This window comes from Empidonax traillii, unplaced genomic scaffold (genome assembly GCF_003031625.1).
Source record: "Empidonax traillii isolate 1590-97213 ecotype Southwest subspecies unplaced genomic scaffold, ASM303162v1 scaffold1529:size122720, whole genome shotgun sequence".
In the NCBI taxonomy this organism is placed as follows: Eukaryota; Metazoa; Chordata; class Aves; order Passeriformes; family Tyrannidae; genus Empidonax; species Empidonax traillii.
The window spans coordinates 7,889-24,657 of NW_020956722.1; the positions used below are offsets into that span (position 1 = coordinate 7,889).

General features: G+C 54.9%; 1 protein-coding gene across 1 annotated transcript in view; it reads right to left on the reverse strand.

Moving 5' to 3' along the window:
- Window positions 1-16,769, reverse strand: part of LOC114070355 (A disintegrin and metalloproteinase with thrombospondin motifs 10-like) — a 20,170-nt gene that overhangs the window by 2,170 nt on the left and 1,231 nt on the right. The window contains exons 2-5 of the mRNA XM_027907714.1: window positions 11,278-11,599; window positions 6,446-6,810; window positions 1,793-1,952; window positions 231-448 (exon numbers count right to left, since the gene is read on the reverse strand). Of these exons, the coding sequence (XP_027763515.1) occupies window positions 231-448; window positions 1,793-1,952; window positions 6,446-6,810; window positions 11,278-11,365 (831 nt within the window). The 5' untranslated portion in view covers window positions 11,366-11,599. The remainder of the gene's footprint in view (window positions 1-230; window positions 449-1,792; window positions 1,953-6,445; window positions 6,811-11,277; window positions 11,600-16,769) is intronic.

Sequence of the window (16,769 nt, forward strand, 5' to 3'; positions counted from 1 at the left end):
TGTCAGGATTTCTGACCCAAAAGTGCTGCTCTTAGCATGGGGAGAAGCCCCTGCCCTCCTGGAACGGATCTGACTCTGATTTCCCGTCCCACATTTCTTGCAGGGAAAAAAACACCCAACAAGCCAAGCCCAGACACCGGGGGTGATAATGAGCAGGAACCATTCCTGGGTGTGTGTCTGAGTCCCTCCCCACACCCCCACCAGGTTCCTGGTGTGGTTATAACACTTACAATATTCATGATGGCCAGGATGTACTGCTCTATGTCCCTCCTGCCGTGGTACCCCACCATCATCTTGTCAGCCACCACCAGGGTCTCCACGTAGCGCTCGGTGCTCACGGACCTCTTGAGGGGCAGCTGCCCCCGCTGGCTGTGGTTGCCCGATGGCTTCAGAGGGGAGGGTTTCAGTGTCCTCAGCCACCAGTGCCTCCCCTTCCAGGGCTTCTCATCTGAGGAGGGAAAGAGATGTTGCTGTTGCCCCTCCAGCAGCGACTCAGAAGCTCGCAGAGGTCTGGGGTGTGCAGCGTGAGGGGAAAGGAAAGGCCATTGTGGGGCTCTCTCTGTGGACCCAGAAAATGCCCCACAGCAGCCCAGGGCTGTCCTCCTGCTCCTGCCAGCCCTGCTGGCATCCCACGTGCCCTCCTGCCTCCTCCTGTCCCCTCCTGCCTCCTCCTGTCCCCTCCTGCCTCCTCCTGCCCCCTCCTACTTTCTCCTGCCCCCTTCTGCCTCCTCCTGCTTGGTCCTTCCTCCTCCTGCTCCCCTCCTGCTTTCTTCTGCCTCCTCCTGCCCCCTCTTTTGTCCTCCTGCCCCCTCCTGCTCCCTCCTGCTTCCAGGGGGTGAGTGCCCATCCCACCACATCCCCACACAGCTCCATGTGCCCAGCCCTGCCCTCACCTCTGTCCCAGGGTGGATTTAGGGGCTGCATAGACACAACCCGAAAATAAAAGCCATTGCAGATTATTTCCTCTTTCCTTTTCCTGCCAGGACCTCAATTTAGGACTTGGCTTTTCCTCCACAGAAATGGCTGCAGCCTCCAAAGCAGCAGAAGCAGCAGATCTGCAGGGCTTTGCTTCAGGCTCCAAGTGCTGCTGACCCAACCCTAGGTGAGTTCTAGTAGGGTCATAAGCTCCAATCCCTCAGCCTGGAGACCACCACAGGGCAGAAGAACTGACTGGGAGACCAACAGCCACCATCCTGCTCCGCCAGGAGAGCCACTGGATCCCCCTCCTGTGCTCTGATGCTGGATCCTCAAACACCCACCAGACTGGGAAGATGGGCAGACCACAAGCAGCCCCACAACCTGCCAGCCCCAGCTCCCCTGGCTCATCCCAGGAGCTCCTGGGGGTGCTCAGGTGTGCTGGGCAGGTGAGGGCAGGTCCAGCCTGTGTGGCTTTGCTGGGGCCAGTTGCACTGTGGTTGTTCTGGACTGTGTTTGCCCCGTGGCTCCCACTGCACAGACTTTACTTCCCAGTTACCTCAGCATGGACACAACCTGCAGTAGCTAAAACCCAAAGACAAGTCTCTGCTGAGCATGTGTAAGCTGGCATTTCTCAACACATGGTAAATTGGCCAAATCTGGGAGGATTTTTCTTAAGAAAAAGAAGTGCAAGGCCTTTCCAAAGACCAGGCCACCAGAAGTGCTCAACGTGGGTCAAGGTAAACACAACAATCTTTCCTGAATGCTGATAAATTTGGTTCTTTGACACCTAGAGCACCTTCAAAACCTGGTCTGGCAGGACTTGCCCAGCCCTTTTTTGGGATGGATCGAGGGGGTGCTGGTGGGGAACAGGTACCTAGCACTCCACAGGCTGCGTCCATGTGGGGGTACTGGAGAGATGATCTCTTGTACACGACGTGGGGGCTGCCCTTGCCCTCTCCCCCCGTGCTGACGTTGGCTCCAGGGCTCAGGGGTTCAATGAAATATTCTTCCTCATCTGCCACGATCACCCCGTGCTGCAGGAGGAAAGAGAGAGAGAGAGAGGGAAGGCAGTGAAAGAGGTGGGAGAGAGAACTGGGGGTTGGTTTGGTGGCTTCTCACAACGAGCTTCCTGTTAATCAACTCCATAATTTCTGGGGACTGACAAACACGTTGGAGGACGGGAAGGAATCCTTCATTCACGCACAAACTGTGAACTACATGAGCATAAAGAGCAGAGAAAACCCAACCAGATGGTCCTGGATGCCTTGGGACATCTGTGTTCACTAAAGTCCTCTGGAAATCACAGCCTTTCCTTGCAAAATTATGAATGAGTTGTTTCCTATTCCACCCACTCAGTCTCACTGAGAGCTGCCTGTGGGATCCCAAATACCATACACTGAGACTGCAGCAGTGAGATCTGCCTCCTGTGCTTTCACCTTCACCTGAGACCCTTCCAAAGCAGCTCAGGACCATTCCCACCAGCTGGGAACAGGGGCACAGAGCTGCAGAGAAGTGTGGGCACTCAGAGGCTTTTGAGAAACACATCAAATCTTTAAAATCTGAAGTCTGATTAAGCAGGGAGCTGATTAAGCAGCCTGAATCTCAGCTGTGAGCCCAGACTTTGCTCCCTGTGAGTGGAGCCACTCGTGAGACAGTGATGACCAGGCAGGAGCAGATCCCAGTGGGGTGAGCAGCCAAACCCCCCAGGTGCTTGCAAGATCTCTCCTCTGCAGCCAGTCCCATCCTCACAGCAAGATTTCCCTTTGCCTGAAAGGTCTGAGATGGGGAAGGGCCTTGATTTGAAGCCGTGTGAGGACACTGAGGGCACTTGGTGTGTTCAGCTGGAGAAGAGGAGACCGAGGGGAGATCTCACTGCAGTTCCAGCTTCCTGGGGAGGTGCAGAGGAGGGGCAGGACTGAGCTCTGCTCTGGGGGGACCAGGGACAGGACCCAGGGAATGGCCTGGAGTTGTGTCAAGGCAGGGTTAGGTTGGAAAGAGGTTCTTCCCCCAGAGGGTGGTGGGCACTGCCCAGGCTCCCCAGGGCAGTGGGCACGGCCCCAAGGCTGCCAGAGCTCCAGGAGCATTTGGATGACCCTGAGAGGCACAGGGTGGGATTGCTGGGGTGTCCCGTGCAGGACCAGGAGTTGGGACTGGATAATCCTTGTGGGTCCCTTCCCACTCGGCACATTCCAGGATTCTGTGACAGGGAGAGGGGGAGTTGGTGTCTATAAAACCCCCTGAGGCCCTTGAACAGCAGGTCCCACCTGTGTAACAGCCCCCTGGAGGGTGTTCCTGGGGGGAGCCTCTCCAGGGTAGACTCTGCCCCTCTCCCTCCGTCCCGCAGAGCTCAATCGGGGCAGTGTGCGCTCAGCGCAGCCCCCAAACCCCGAGTGCCGGGGGGATTTCCTCCTGCCCCAGGCTCTGTTGCTCTTGGCTGGGCTCCACCTTCTCAAACACAAGCGAGGTACTGTGAGGTTACCCTGGCCAGGGCTGAGGCGGAAAGCCGAGTGCCGGCCAGCAGAGCCAGCTGGCTGCCGGCTCCGAGGGCCAGGGAGGAGGAGGAGGAGGAGGAAGAGGTCACCACCAGCCTGGGGCAGGGCACTGAGGGGGAAGAGCAATTCCAAACCCCCAAACCCGTGGCCTGCTGGAAAAGGGGTGTTCTGACTCAAAGCTGGAGCCTTGAACCACCATGAAGCTTGGGTGTCACCCAAGTGTGACCCCAAGGACCGAGCACTGAGGTCCAGGTGCTGGATGTGACACAGGCCAGGGGAAAGGGGGGTGGGGAGAAGTCCTCGGGGAGATCCCTGTGGTTTGTGGGGGAGCTCCACTATATATCCTGTCCGTGATTCAGCCAGGTCATCTGCAGAGCAAGGCATGGTTTGTGCTCTTAGTTATGACCGCGGTTCAGGAAAGCACAAACCTCACGCTGGGATTCGGCTCTTCCAGCCCCTCGTATGGACACAGGAGCTGTTTGCCTCAGCAGGACCAGCTCTGCCCTGCTCCAACATTTGTGTCCATGCTGGGTCCAGGGGGGGCTCTTCAGGTGAAAACACAATTTCAGAACACAGGGAAGCTGTGGCTGCCCCTGGATCCCTGGAAGTGTCCAAGGCAAGGTTGGACAGGGCTTTGGAGCACCCTGGGCTGGTGGAAGGTGTCCCTGCCCATGGCAGGGGGTGGGACTGGATGGGCTTTAAGGTCCCTTCCAACCCAAATCATTCTGGGATTCTGCGGTCAAAAGTAACCTAAAACAAGTCTTGTCTGTGTAGGGACAAAATTCCTTACGGCTTTGTTTGATGTCAAAATCATAAGGGTTGTTGAGAAAATATAAATATATATGTGTATAGTAAAGATACTCTGATGAACAATAACATTTTATATTGGGGAGACATGCTCAGCCATTGGCACCCAAAGCTGATGTGCTGCGAGGTGAGAGTTGTGTCAGGGGTGTTTGAAAACAAAGGAGTTTACAGTGGTGCACCCTGTAAAGAAAGACACAGAAATTCCTGAGGGATGCAGGAGTTGGAGGGCAGGAGGATGGCTAGGGACTCCATTTTCCCAGCTTTGTGTTGGACACAATTATCCCTTTCCTTCCTCTTCACAGCTCACCCCACAACCAGCACTCGGTCCCTGCTTGTGCCCTTCCAACACCACAGCCCTCTGGGCAGCTGCAGTGAGTCAGGTCTGCAAACATGGGTCACCTTGTGCAGTCCCCCCTCAACAGCAGGAACACGAACCTGGACTCCTCAGCCCCTGGGGGGGACCCTCTGCTGTCCCTGCCTGTCCCCTCCAAAGCAGATGATTCCTGCCTGGAGCTGAGCACGCTGCGGATGAGGGATGGCACGCGTGGATCAGCTGTCACTGATCAACCAGAGCTCTGCCAAAGGTCTCCTCTGTTGTAAGCACAGCCCCCTCTCTGCCAGCTACAAACATTCCAGGCTCCTCTTGCCCAAATTCCTGACCCTTTCATCCTCCCTGACCCAGCAGGCCTCCTCCCCCCTCCTCCCTGATGTCCACAACCCTCGGGGGCAGGACAGAGCTCAGGAAAAGGAGAGGCTGTTGGATGACCCTCAGTCCTTCTTTGTGCCTGGCTGCATTTTCCTCCAGACAGCCCTTGGTATCTCTCCAGGGCTAAACACAGCCTGTGGACTGAATTATCCCCGTTCAAAGTGCTGCTGGGCCACTGCTTGCCCTCTGAAGCGGGAAGGGTGATGCCAAGATCCCTCCGGAGCCAGCAGCATCCAGCTCAGCCCTCGGTGCCTTTGAGAACACCAGGGAATTGTCTGGGCCTTGAGCAGAGTTCCCATGTCTAAACAAACAAAGGGGACCAGGAGTTTATGCAGCTCTGAGTTTTGGCTGTGAGGTGGAAACATTAGGGCTCCATGATATAATGAGTCAGATTCTCGTCGCTGTTAATAACCCACAGCACTGTTCTGGCAGTGTAATTTAGCAATAAATCAAACGTGAATTCATTCCCATTTGGATGCTCTTCCACACTGCCAGAATAGTGCTCAGAGGTGGGGCTGGAGCCTAAATATGAGTCTGGCCTACAGAGTCTTTTTCTACATGCTGCCCCTCCAAGAGAACCATCAGCCTTGGGATTCACTAGCAGGGTATGTTTGCTCCATCCCTCCACCTGACAGGTCATGAAATGTGCTTTGGGAGCCAGACACATCAGAAAAATCACAGAAAAATAGGGATGGAAGTTCTCAGTCTATTGCCAGTGCTGGAAGAACTAGTGAATCATACCTGGAGGATTTTTGAGAGGCACTTGTCTGGCCTGTTCTTAAAGATCTCCAAAGATCTCACACTCTCCAAGCAATCTAGTCCAGAGCTCAGCCATCCTCACCACTTATGTTACCATTAAGCTTTTCTTACTGATATTTAGGGCCATGATGTCTATTCTAAGCTCTTAAGACTTGCAAAATCAATCATTCCCACCCTCCTTCCAGCAGCCTTGCTGGTTTTGCGGAATGCCATCTTTGTTTGTTCTCTTTTTCATACCGAAAACCCGATTATTTCAGTTTTTCCCTACATAACTCGCATTTTTAGCTCCTGAAATCAAGCCTGGGAACCCCAGGAATGCATCTGCACTTGTAAGGACCTCAGTGCACTTTTGACATTCCAGTGGTGCTGTGAAATTCCTGCCCTCCTGCACTTCTCCCTCTCTTTCAGCGCACGCAAAACATTTTTTTGCTGTTGCTGTTGGAAGGGGAGGGGAGAGAGCCCTGCGAGAGCCAGAACAACGGTCTAGAGCCTGGATCATCCCACTCCAATTAAAATCAGTGGGAAAAATGCCCACTGCCTTTTGGCAGGGAGAGGGCTGCAAGTGGAACAGGGCTGAGGAACCCCTAGAGACGTGATGAGGGATGTGCTGTCCGCACCTTCCCCCGGTTTTGGACGCCGGCGCAACGTTCCCCGCTCGACACTGATCCCAGACCTTTCCCACCACGTGGACCCGCCCGCTGGGACACACAGGGATCAAAGAGGCTGCCGTCAGGTGTTGGCGCTGCCAACCACGGCCACTCACCAGCCCGTTGCAGTTGCTGATGGCCACCTTGGAGCTCAGGTACTGGTCCTGCAGGTGGCCGGCGTAGTGACAGTCCTCGTGGAAGTCGTGCTGCCAGTCCATGCCGTCCCGCTTCCAGTACTCCACGGTGAAGTGCTCGGCCAGCAGGTTGGAGTGCAGGGTCAGGTTGAGCAGGAACTGGGTCCTGTGGGCAGAGACTTTGTAGAAGACCTGCTGCTCGGGGGGCTCGTAGGCCAGGGAGCCCAGGCTGCGCCGGGGTCGCGGCTTCAGCTGCCTCCGCATGTCGAAGGTGAGGAAGTCCCCGTTTTGGTCCACTTGGATGGGGAAGGCGATCTCATAGTGATCCAGGCTGGAGAGGAACTCCTCTGGGGAGGGAAGGAAACACAGAGGAATGATGTTCTGCGAGGAGAGTCTGAGTCAAACGCTCAGTGGGGTCGAGCAGGGCCACAGCCAGCACGGGGAACTTAAACACAGGGTGTGTGCTCTGCCCAGGCTGCAGAATCCTTGGGATATTCCCAAAGCCCTGCAGCCCACAGAGCTTTGGCATAGCAAGACTATGGAGTGCAATTTTCTTCCCCTGCAGGTGATGGAAAGAAACAGATTGGCCCAAGGGGCCATCTATCCATGCATCCATCCATTCATCCATCCATCCCTCCATCCATCCATCTATCCATTCATCAATCTTCCACCTCCACTGAGCAGAGGGACTCCAGGTTGTGCAGAGCCACACTCTGTGATTTGGAGGGTTATTTTAACTGGATCATTTCAGTAAAAAAAAACAGCAATAAGGTCTCCTCAAAATGAACCAGAACGGGCCTTGGGGTGACAATATCAGCCTTGCTGAGGAACTGTGGGTTCCTCAGAACATCTGCAGCTGCCACGTGGACCTGCCAGCTGATAACTCACAGCACCACACCAACCTCCCCAGTCAGAGCTGCCTCGGTGCAGGAGGCCCTGGGCATCCTCCTGAGGGGCACAAAGCCACTGTCCTTGCAGTGCCAGCCTTGATACCAAAACGAGAAAGGGGGCAACCAGAATTCCCCAGCTGGGTTGAAAGGGCAGCAAGAAAATAAGTCAGACATCCCTATTCCCTTTCCTGATCTCTGTCTGTGACACCATCCTGCCTTCCCAGATCACTGGATTTGTGATTTTTTTTTTTTATCATATCAGCCTGGCTTAGCACCTTCTCTTGGGGCACTTGAGCTTTGGGCCTGTCCTGTAGCACTCAGGAAACGTGCTCTGTGAGGGCACTGTCTGACCTGTGTGCCTGGTAATGCAACAATTCTGGCTGTCAAACAACCTGGCACTGAACAACCCCCCCCACCCAGCAATCCCTCCTTTCCAAAGGAAAATGTCCCAGGGACTGCAAGGCTGGGTCTGAGCTGTCTCTGACAGCCCCCAGCACCACAGGCATCAGCAGAAAATGTCAAATATTGTGTGCTGGGCAGGACAGCTCCTCCACCACACTGTGTTTTTCTGAACCCCTCGTGCCTGGAGGTTTTGAGTGTCCTGAACCCTCAGATTTGCCCTCTGCTCACTCTGGAAGAGCCTTGCTGTGCCTTCTGCATCCTGTGTGGAGTTGCTTCCTAAGCAAACAGGCTGCTCCAGGGTGGCTGCATTTCTCCTGGCTCCAGAGCACCCATCTTCAAAGCCTTCCCAGCCATCAGAAACTTGGACTCCAAACTCCACTCTCACCACAGGGTGAAAGCACTGGAAAGTTCCCTTTCCTCTCTGGTGTGTTTTCCAGTGTGGGAGCCTGACAGGGTGGTTTCCTTGGCCACCAGCAATGGGACAGTCCTTCCCACCAGCTGGGTTTAGGGGTTAGCTCCCCTCCTTCCAAACTACGAGCACTTCTGGCACCTCTCCCTTGCCCCTGACAAGCCAGAAATAATTATTAGCTTTTTTAACTTCCCGTGCTCCAGCTTCTCCTGCATCCCTATCCTGCAAACAAGGGTGACTATTTGCACTTCAGCAATGACTTCAGGCTTGGAAAAATTTGCAACGGGAAGTGCCTTGTTTTTCTTTTTCCCCTCTCTGCAGCCCATGTGGGCTTGAAAAAGAGTGAATCAGAAGGAGGTTTGTGCGTGTGGTGGCTACAAAGGTCCTGAGAGCCTGGGCTGGAGTCTCTGATCCTGACCTGGAAGAGTGTCCAGGAGGAAAAAAGGTGTCCAGAGCCTGAGGGTGAGGCTGTGTGTGAGAACCTGATTGTGTTGTGGTGTTGGTCACTGGGCATCTTCTCAGGGATGTCACCCTGGAAAATGAGGCACAGGAAGAGCCCAAGAGCAGTGTCCTGATCACAGGGATGTTTTAGGAAGTGATGACTTCGAGTGGGAATGCCAAAAATGGAAAAAAAATAACCAAAGAATAGGATCATGGAACGGTTTGGGTTGGAAGGGACCTTAAAGATCATCTCATTCCACCCCCTGACATGGGCAGGGACACCTTCCACCAGCCCAGGGTGCTCCAAGCCCCGTCCAATCTGGCCTGGGACACTTCGAGGGATGGGACAATCACAGCTTCTCTGGGCAACCTGTGCCAGGGCCTCCCCACCCTCCCAGGGAAGGATTTCTTCCATATATCCAGTCTAGATCTAAGATTCCCAATATCTAATGTTATACACATGACAGTTCTGCTGACAGTCATGCAGAGTGTTGATAATGAAGAGAGAGTTTCAACACAGAAAAGATGTCACTGTCCTCATGCAGTGTCACAGCTGCCTCCTTCTCTAAGAATGTAAAATATTTAGTCCCTTAAGAGGTTCAGATCTCTTACTCCCCAACCCTGCCTGCTCCATCCTCCATCACAGATGTTCCCCAAATCCCTCATTTCCTCATGCCTGCCTTGGTCACGCTCCCCACACTACAGACCAGGCTGGGAGCTCCATTTGGCCCTTCCATCAGGTGCCCTCTGACCCTCAGCCACTTCACACTCTACAAATAGATCTTGGCCCGAGCTCTGCTGCACCCACTGGAGCAGAAGGGTCTGCACTGGAGATAAGCCCTTGGTGTCTGCAGAGACCTGTCAAATTCCCTTGGAAGAGAGGCTATAAAAAGCCTTTCTCCAGGAAAAGCTGCCCATGGCTGTGTGGGACACTGGGCACCCCTGAAGGATCACAAACCTCCCAGGAAAGAGCAAGGCAGAAAGCTGGGAAGGAGGGGGGATGGGGTGTGGGCAAAGGTACCAGGAACAGTAAGAGCAGCCCCACCTAACGTTCCACAAAATTGGAATGTCTGATCTATCAATGTAATTGAACTAAAGACCTAACAGAGAATTCCCTTTGGATTTAAAACCACTCAGCACTGATGAGCACGTGCTGGATCCGTGGTCAATTCACACAAGCACGGAATCAGAAAATGGTTTGGGTTGGAAGGGACCTTAAAGCCCATCCAGTCCCACCTCTGCCCATGCAGGGACACCTTCCACCAGCCCAGGGTGCTCCAAGTCTCATCCAACCTGGCCTTGGGCACTTCCAGGGATGGGGCAGCCACAGCTCCTCTGGACAGGCTGTTCCAATAATTTCAGCTGCTGTTCCCTGCACAGTTCCATCTGAACCTCGTTACAGCTCCTGGGCTTGCAGAGGCCTCAACAGCAGCTGCTGTTCCCCACAAAGATAATTAGAGCTCATGACTGTGATACCTTAATCTTTCTCCTGCAGGAAGCAAACCCCCCAACCTGGAGTGGTTGCACAAAGGGCACGTGAGTCCTGCTGCTGCTGACTGGGGGGAGTCACTCAGTGCAGATCAGGGGCTTGTTGAAAACACTGGCCTTTGTTCTCCAACTGCTCAGAAGAGATAACAAGCATTTCACCCTCTTGAGGAGGTGTTGTGGGAGTTATGTCCTGGCTATCTCAGCAGGGTGGTGAAGTGTTGAGTCACATCAGCACTGTTCTGGATGCAGGAGACTAAAACAGGGCTCTGACAGCAAGAGGGGCCCACGGGGCTGTGACCAACCATGGGAAGAACATGGGGAAAGGCCGGATTCTGCCCCTGGGATGGAGGGACAGACTGGAAAGCAGTGCCTGGAAAGGGCCCTGGGGGTCCTGGTGTGCACTCCCCCATTGTCTCAGGAGCTTTCACAATCCCTGCTGGGTTCCCATGTCACAGGATCACAGAACAGGCTGAGTTGGAAGGGACCCATCGAGTCCAGCTGCTGGCCCTGCCCAGGGCACCCCAACAATCCCACCATCAGGCACACACAGACACACAAGATGGGTACAAAGTGCTGGTGCCTGAGCAGGTTTGAGCAGTTACTACTGGTATCACTTACAGAAATGTGTGTCCAAACTAAAACTGCTCCTCCAGCAGCACAGGCCCGTCCAGGCTCAGCTGGGCAGAGGGTTTGGGTGCTCCAGCACTGCCCTCCATCCCTGCACACACCAAGACCTGCTGGCTGCACACACACAACCCTCCTAAACCTCTGCTCATCCGAGGATGTGCTGCTCCACCCACGTGGGAGGGGAGCCTCCCTAACGCCACCACATCTCCTTCCTTTCTAAGCCCATCGTGGCCCTTGCCCTGCCCAGACCTGACTGACTGCTCTGAGTTCTGCAGAAAGTCTTATCCAAGAGCAAAAAAAACACACCCTGTCCTTGCAGGGAGACAGAAAACACAGGAGCTGCAGCAGGAGCAGCTCTGCAGCAGAGAACCAGCAGAGGTGCAGGTGTCTCCATCAGCACCTTACCCTAACACCTCCCGGGGCAGCCGTGGGGTTTGTGCCAGCAGCAGCAGTGGGGTTTGTGGCAGCAGCAGCAGTGGGGTTTGTGGCAGCAGCAGCAGGGCTTGTCCCCGCAGCTGTGGGTGGACCCATCTCCCCTCCCCACCCCGATCCCCTACCTTGTGACTGGAAGGTGTAACCGGGGGAGGTGCCCACGGCCGCGGCGAGGATGACAGTCCACGTGAGAAGCCTCCAAGCCACTGCCATGGTCAGCGCTGCTCGTCTCGGTGCGGGGAGAATTGTGCCAGCTGGGAGGGCGCTGTCCCAACATGTCTCTCCCTCGGGCACTGCTTATGTGGAGACAGGAGTGCTGGGTCCCTCCGCAGGCATCCTCGGCCGCTCCGTGCTCTTCCCGAGGCAGCGAGGCCGGAGTGTCCCTGCAGGGACCGGGGCCAGCACGGCGGGGTCAGCACGGGCTAATCCGGACCTCAGGCATTGCCCCTGCGGGGGGAGAGGGTGGGATGAGCGAGTGGGAGAGGCAAAGGATGGATGAGAAGGATAACGCGGGATTCAGGGATGAGGAAAGCCCGATCTCGGAGGAGTGAGATGGAGAGAGAGGAAAAGAGGAGGAGAGGATGGGAAGTGAAAGGAGCCACAGTTAACCACACCAGCTTACACCACTGCAAAACCTCCCTGCCCTGCTCCAGGGAGGCTGCACAGCCAGCACTGCTCCAGCAGCAGCACTGAGGGCTGGAATACACCTTACACCTGAAAAAAGGAGCTCAGAATCAATGGGAACCCTCTGTCCTGTTCCAATAGCAGCACTAAGGGCTGGAATACACCTTACACCTGAAGAAAGGAGCTCAGAATCAATGGGAACCCTCTGTCCTGTGGCAACACCCACAGGGAAGCGCAGACCAAAGAGTGACCTGGTCTGGGTTACCTGATCTCTCAAAGGGGAGCAGGAAAGAGCAGCATCAGCAGCAACCTAGAAATCCTCTCTGCTGGTTTCCCTGGATTTAAAACACACCTCCCACTGTCACTGCACAGAGGGAAGAGCACTTGCTCCCAGAGTGTATGGGGCAAACCTAAAAAAGTGATGGAAAACAAAGGAGCCATTCAGTGAACTCGCCCTCAGCCCCATCCACAAATGGATCCTGAGATTCCAATTGCATTTGTTATTTGAAATGGTTTGCTAATTGCTTCAGTGAAAGATTTTTGGCCTGCAGATGATTCCCACTCGGTCTGAGGCAATTATACAAACTCACATGGCGCTGGAGGGTTGTGCAAAGCCAGTGGGTTTTGTTTCCATCCCATGACGTACGTGATGAATACGGCACATACCTCACCAGAGCCCGGAGAATCCCAAATATCTGAGCAGTGATGCTCTGCTCCAGAGCAGCCCTGCAGCAAAAAAAAGCATAAACCTCCCCGCAAAGATGACAGATAAATAAATATATCCTGAATCTTGGCTTGCTGGAGCACGGCTGGGAAAGGCAGGGCAAACACTCCTGGGCTGGTGGGAAGATGAGGCTGGAGGTGGGAGGAGGGTGCTCGTTGCAAAGGTGTCAACAGCCATGGCGTGTGTGTGGTCCTCATCCCAGGAAGGAAACACTTGGAAAAACATTATTAGACCCTGCCTTGCTCTGCTTTTGCATGTTTTAAACAGCCAAGGCTACCAGCTGGCTGGAGCACAGTCTGGTTCCTCCTGGGGTCTGTCGTGCTCCCCATCACCTCGTGTCCTCAGGGGAGTTTAAAACCCTGAAAGTTTTTTTCTACTTCTGTTTTCCCACCTTTACTGAGCAATTCATGCTATTGGTGCTGTGGGGGCTTGGAATAACACCCATCACAGGACACAGAATGTGTGGGTGAGGTGCAAGAGGAAATCTGGGTTTCTTGCCCCAGTAATTACCACAGAAACCCAGAATGGTTTGGGTTGGAAGGAACCTTAAAAATCATCTCATTCCACCCCCTGACATGGGCAGGGACACCTTCCACCAGCCCAGGTTGCTCCAAGCCCCGTCCAACCTGGCCTTGGACACTTCCAGGGATGGGGCAGCCACAGTTTCTCTGGGCAACCTGTGCCAGGGCCTGCCCACCCTCACAGGGAACAACTTCTTCCTAATATCTAATCTAAATCTCCCTTCTTTCAGCTTAAAGCCGTTAATCTAAGTTAGTGATTTTTCCCTATTAGAAAGAGTGACTGGGAGGATGAAACATTAATCTTTAAATCACAATTTGGAGTTGCACATTTTAAATACTAAGATTTTAAAGGCTTATTTACTTATTTAACTGCTTATTTACAGTTAAAAATGGCCAAAGACCATCAGTGAGGCCTTGGGCTGGTCTCCCCAGTCACATCTGGAGCCACTTGCCAGGTTTTCTTCTTCAAAGTCTGAAGACAACACAATGGTGGCCTCAAAAATTGTGCATCCTATGGCCCAACATGAGAATAAACTGCCTGATGGGGGAAAAACTCAGTCTCATCTTGGGCTGCTGTGTTTCCCTGTGACAGATAAAGGGAAGCAAGTGGGGGAGGCAAGAGGGTTGGGCAGGAATCTGCCCTGTTCCACTGTGACATGAGGGTGCTGAGATCAGCACTGTGGGCCCATGAGGACACATCCTCATGACAGAAACATCTGCAGTGTCACAGAATCACAGGATATGCTGGGCTGGAAGGGACCCACAAGGATCATTGGGTCCAACTCTTAGCCCTGCTCAGGACCATCCCCAAGAGTCACACCCTTGTGTCCCAGAGGATCATCCAAATGCTCCTGGAGCTCTGGCAGCCTTGGGGCCGTGCCCACTGCCCTGGGGAGCCTGTTCAGTGCCAACCACCCTCTGGGGGAAGAACCTTTCCCTGAGATCCATCCCAACCCCCCTGGCACAGCTCCAGCCCTTCCCTGGCTCCTGTCCCTGGTCCCCCCAGAGCAGAGCTCAGAGCCTGCCCCTCCTCTGCCCCTGCCCAGGAGGTTGGAACTGCAGTGAGGTCTCCCCTCAGTCTCCTCTTCTCCAGCTGAACACACCAAGTGCCCTCAGTGTCCTCACAGGGCTTCAAATCAAGGCCCTTCCCCATCCTTGTGTCCTCCTTTGGACACTCTCCAATGGCTCAATATCTTCCTTCCACTGTGTCCCCCCAAACTGCCCCAATATTGAGGTGAGGCCGCCCCAGGTCAGGGCAGGGCGGGACAATCCCCTCCCTGGCCCGGCTGGCGATGCTGGGCCTGATGCCCCCCAGGACAGGGTGGCCCTTTGGGCTGCCAGGACACTCTGCTGACTCAGACCCAACTTGCCACCCACCAGGACCCCCAGGCTGTGGCACAGAGGGCAGAGTCACAGCAAGGCACAGCCCAGCTCCGTGCTGTGGGAAGTGAGCTGGAAAAGGGGGACGGCGAAAGGACAGCCGAGCATGCTTCACCCCTCTCCTAAGTCAGCATTTTTCGGCATCTACTAAAGCTCGAGATTCCAGCGTTTAAATCCTGTCACGGCTCCAAGGTCCGCGGACAGCGAGCTGCTCAGCTGAAGTGTATTTTCTCCCGGGCTTCACACTACTAATTTTCCTTGTTTTCCAGCTGTTGAAGCCTCTTCCTCAAGCCTGTCGTTGTTTCCCGTCCTTCCTCCGCCCCTCCACGACCCCGCGCTGTGGGAGCCGGGACCGCTGCCCTTGCCTCCCCTCTGCCCTTCCTCTTCATTCCCGGCTCCTCAGCATCCCCCGGAACAGGAGCCGGGAGGGAGCCGCAAGCGCCAAGACCCCGCGGCCTTGACCTTGAGGAGGGGGGGGGAGAGAAAGGAGCAGCGCGAGTCAGGAATTACAGCTGCAAAATTCCTGCGAGCCGGGCTGGGGGAAGGGCCCGGCTGCGATTCCTTCCCCGCACGCAGCAGGGGAAAAAAACGCGGCCCCTTCCCCCAGCGGAGCTTCCCTTCCGAGACCCCCGTGGTCCCGGCAGGAGGAGCACCCGGAGCGAGGAGGACGGAGCTGGAGGCTCTGCGGCTGCTTCCACGCCATTTCAAGTTTTCCATAACCTCACTTCGCAGCCGCCGGACGATCCCGAGGAGCCCAGACCCCCCCGGAGTGGGGGTGGGAAGGGTGGGGATGGGGGTGCCCATCAGGACACGGAGGGGCCCGCGGGCAGGTCCCACGGGGCACGGCGTGACCTCTCCGGTCCCGTGCCTCCCTCGCTTGGGCCGCTTCCGATCCCGCTCCTTCCCGAGGAATTCGTTGTCCTTGGCAGGCACAGCGGGAGCGGCTGACGCTCCCGGATCCCCGTGCCAAGGTGGCTTTCGCCGCGTGAACCCGTGGGCCGGGCCCGGGCGGGATGAGGGACTTGGGGAATGATGGATGCATCGGTGTCACCTCTTCCCACCCCAAAAGCTCGCGGGAAGGAAGGGGCTGGGGAGGGGGTTAAAATCCAAGCCGGGATAAAGCAAAAAGAGGAGAGAAGAAAGAGCGAAGCGGATGACAACTGTTACTAATTTCAACATCGGGGCTGCAGACAGAATTCCCTGAAAGCCCGGCTCCTTGGCCGGCTCCAGAGGCAGCGTTATGGGAAGGTAATAGGAAGCAGATGGACTCTGCTCGGGGCCAAGAGGAAGGTTCAAGGTGCCTCCTAGTGCAGAGAAGAGGAATTTAACTGCTTTTAAAGATGCAGGGCCCGGCGGCTTCCAGGTTTCTCATCCAACTTTTGCAAATTATGAGCTCAGGTGTCCTTTCCTACCCCCTTCCCCCCCACACTTTTTTTCTTTTTTAGACAGAGAAATAAATACAAACACAGATTTCTGCTTCCAGCTCTCCCCCCTCCCCGGGGGAAAATACTTGCTGTGCAACCCCCCAGCCCTTCCAGTGACATCTTCCAGTTATGAAGGGACTGGGAGCAGTGTAAGCACTGGGAAGCAGTAGGAGGTGGAAGCAACACCCCAGTGGGAACAGTGAGAGAGCAGTGGGAGCAGGACCCAACAGCATTTCTGGGCTGTGTTATTTTAATGGATGTGTTAATGAACAAATGAAAATCACCAGCCCTCAAGGCTCTCTACAAGGGGGAACTGGTACCCCCATAACCACACTGGGGTTGTTGGGATTATTGTGACCTCACATCCCACACTGTGGTCACCTTCAGTCTCAGCTCCCCCTGACCCTCCCAGGGGTTGAGCAGAAATTCAGCCCCTACAGGGGCAGCTATGTGGCCATAATGAACAGCCCCTACAAACAGCACTGCAGGGACTTCTGCTCCTCCAGCCACTCCAACCTGGGAGTTGTCCTACCAGTTCAAAATTTATCACTGGGGGGAAGAGCTGTGAACAAATGGTTTGTTCCACGAGCCTTATTTTCTTATGGAAACCAAAATCCATGGAGTGGGAACTGGGATATGGGCTCAGGGGCCATGGCAGCGCAATGAGGGGCACTTTGCAGCAGCACTGACAGGCTTTTCAGGTTGCCCACTACCCACACAGATCCCCTGCTCTGCACAGTGGGCTCTTACCCACTGCCTGGTGTCAGAGCTGCCCACCACGGACACACAGCAAACCTCACAGTGCCTGGAGCTCCTGGATGCTGATCTTAAAGTCATGTTTTCTGATAAAACATCCCCCTTCTCACCTGCTGTCGCTGCTTCATGGAGGCCCATAAATCTCATCTGAACTCTATTTTCACCCTTTCAGTGAAAAAGTTTTCCCT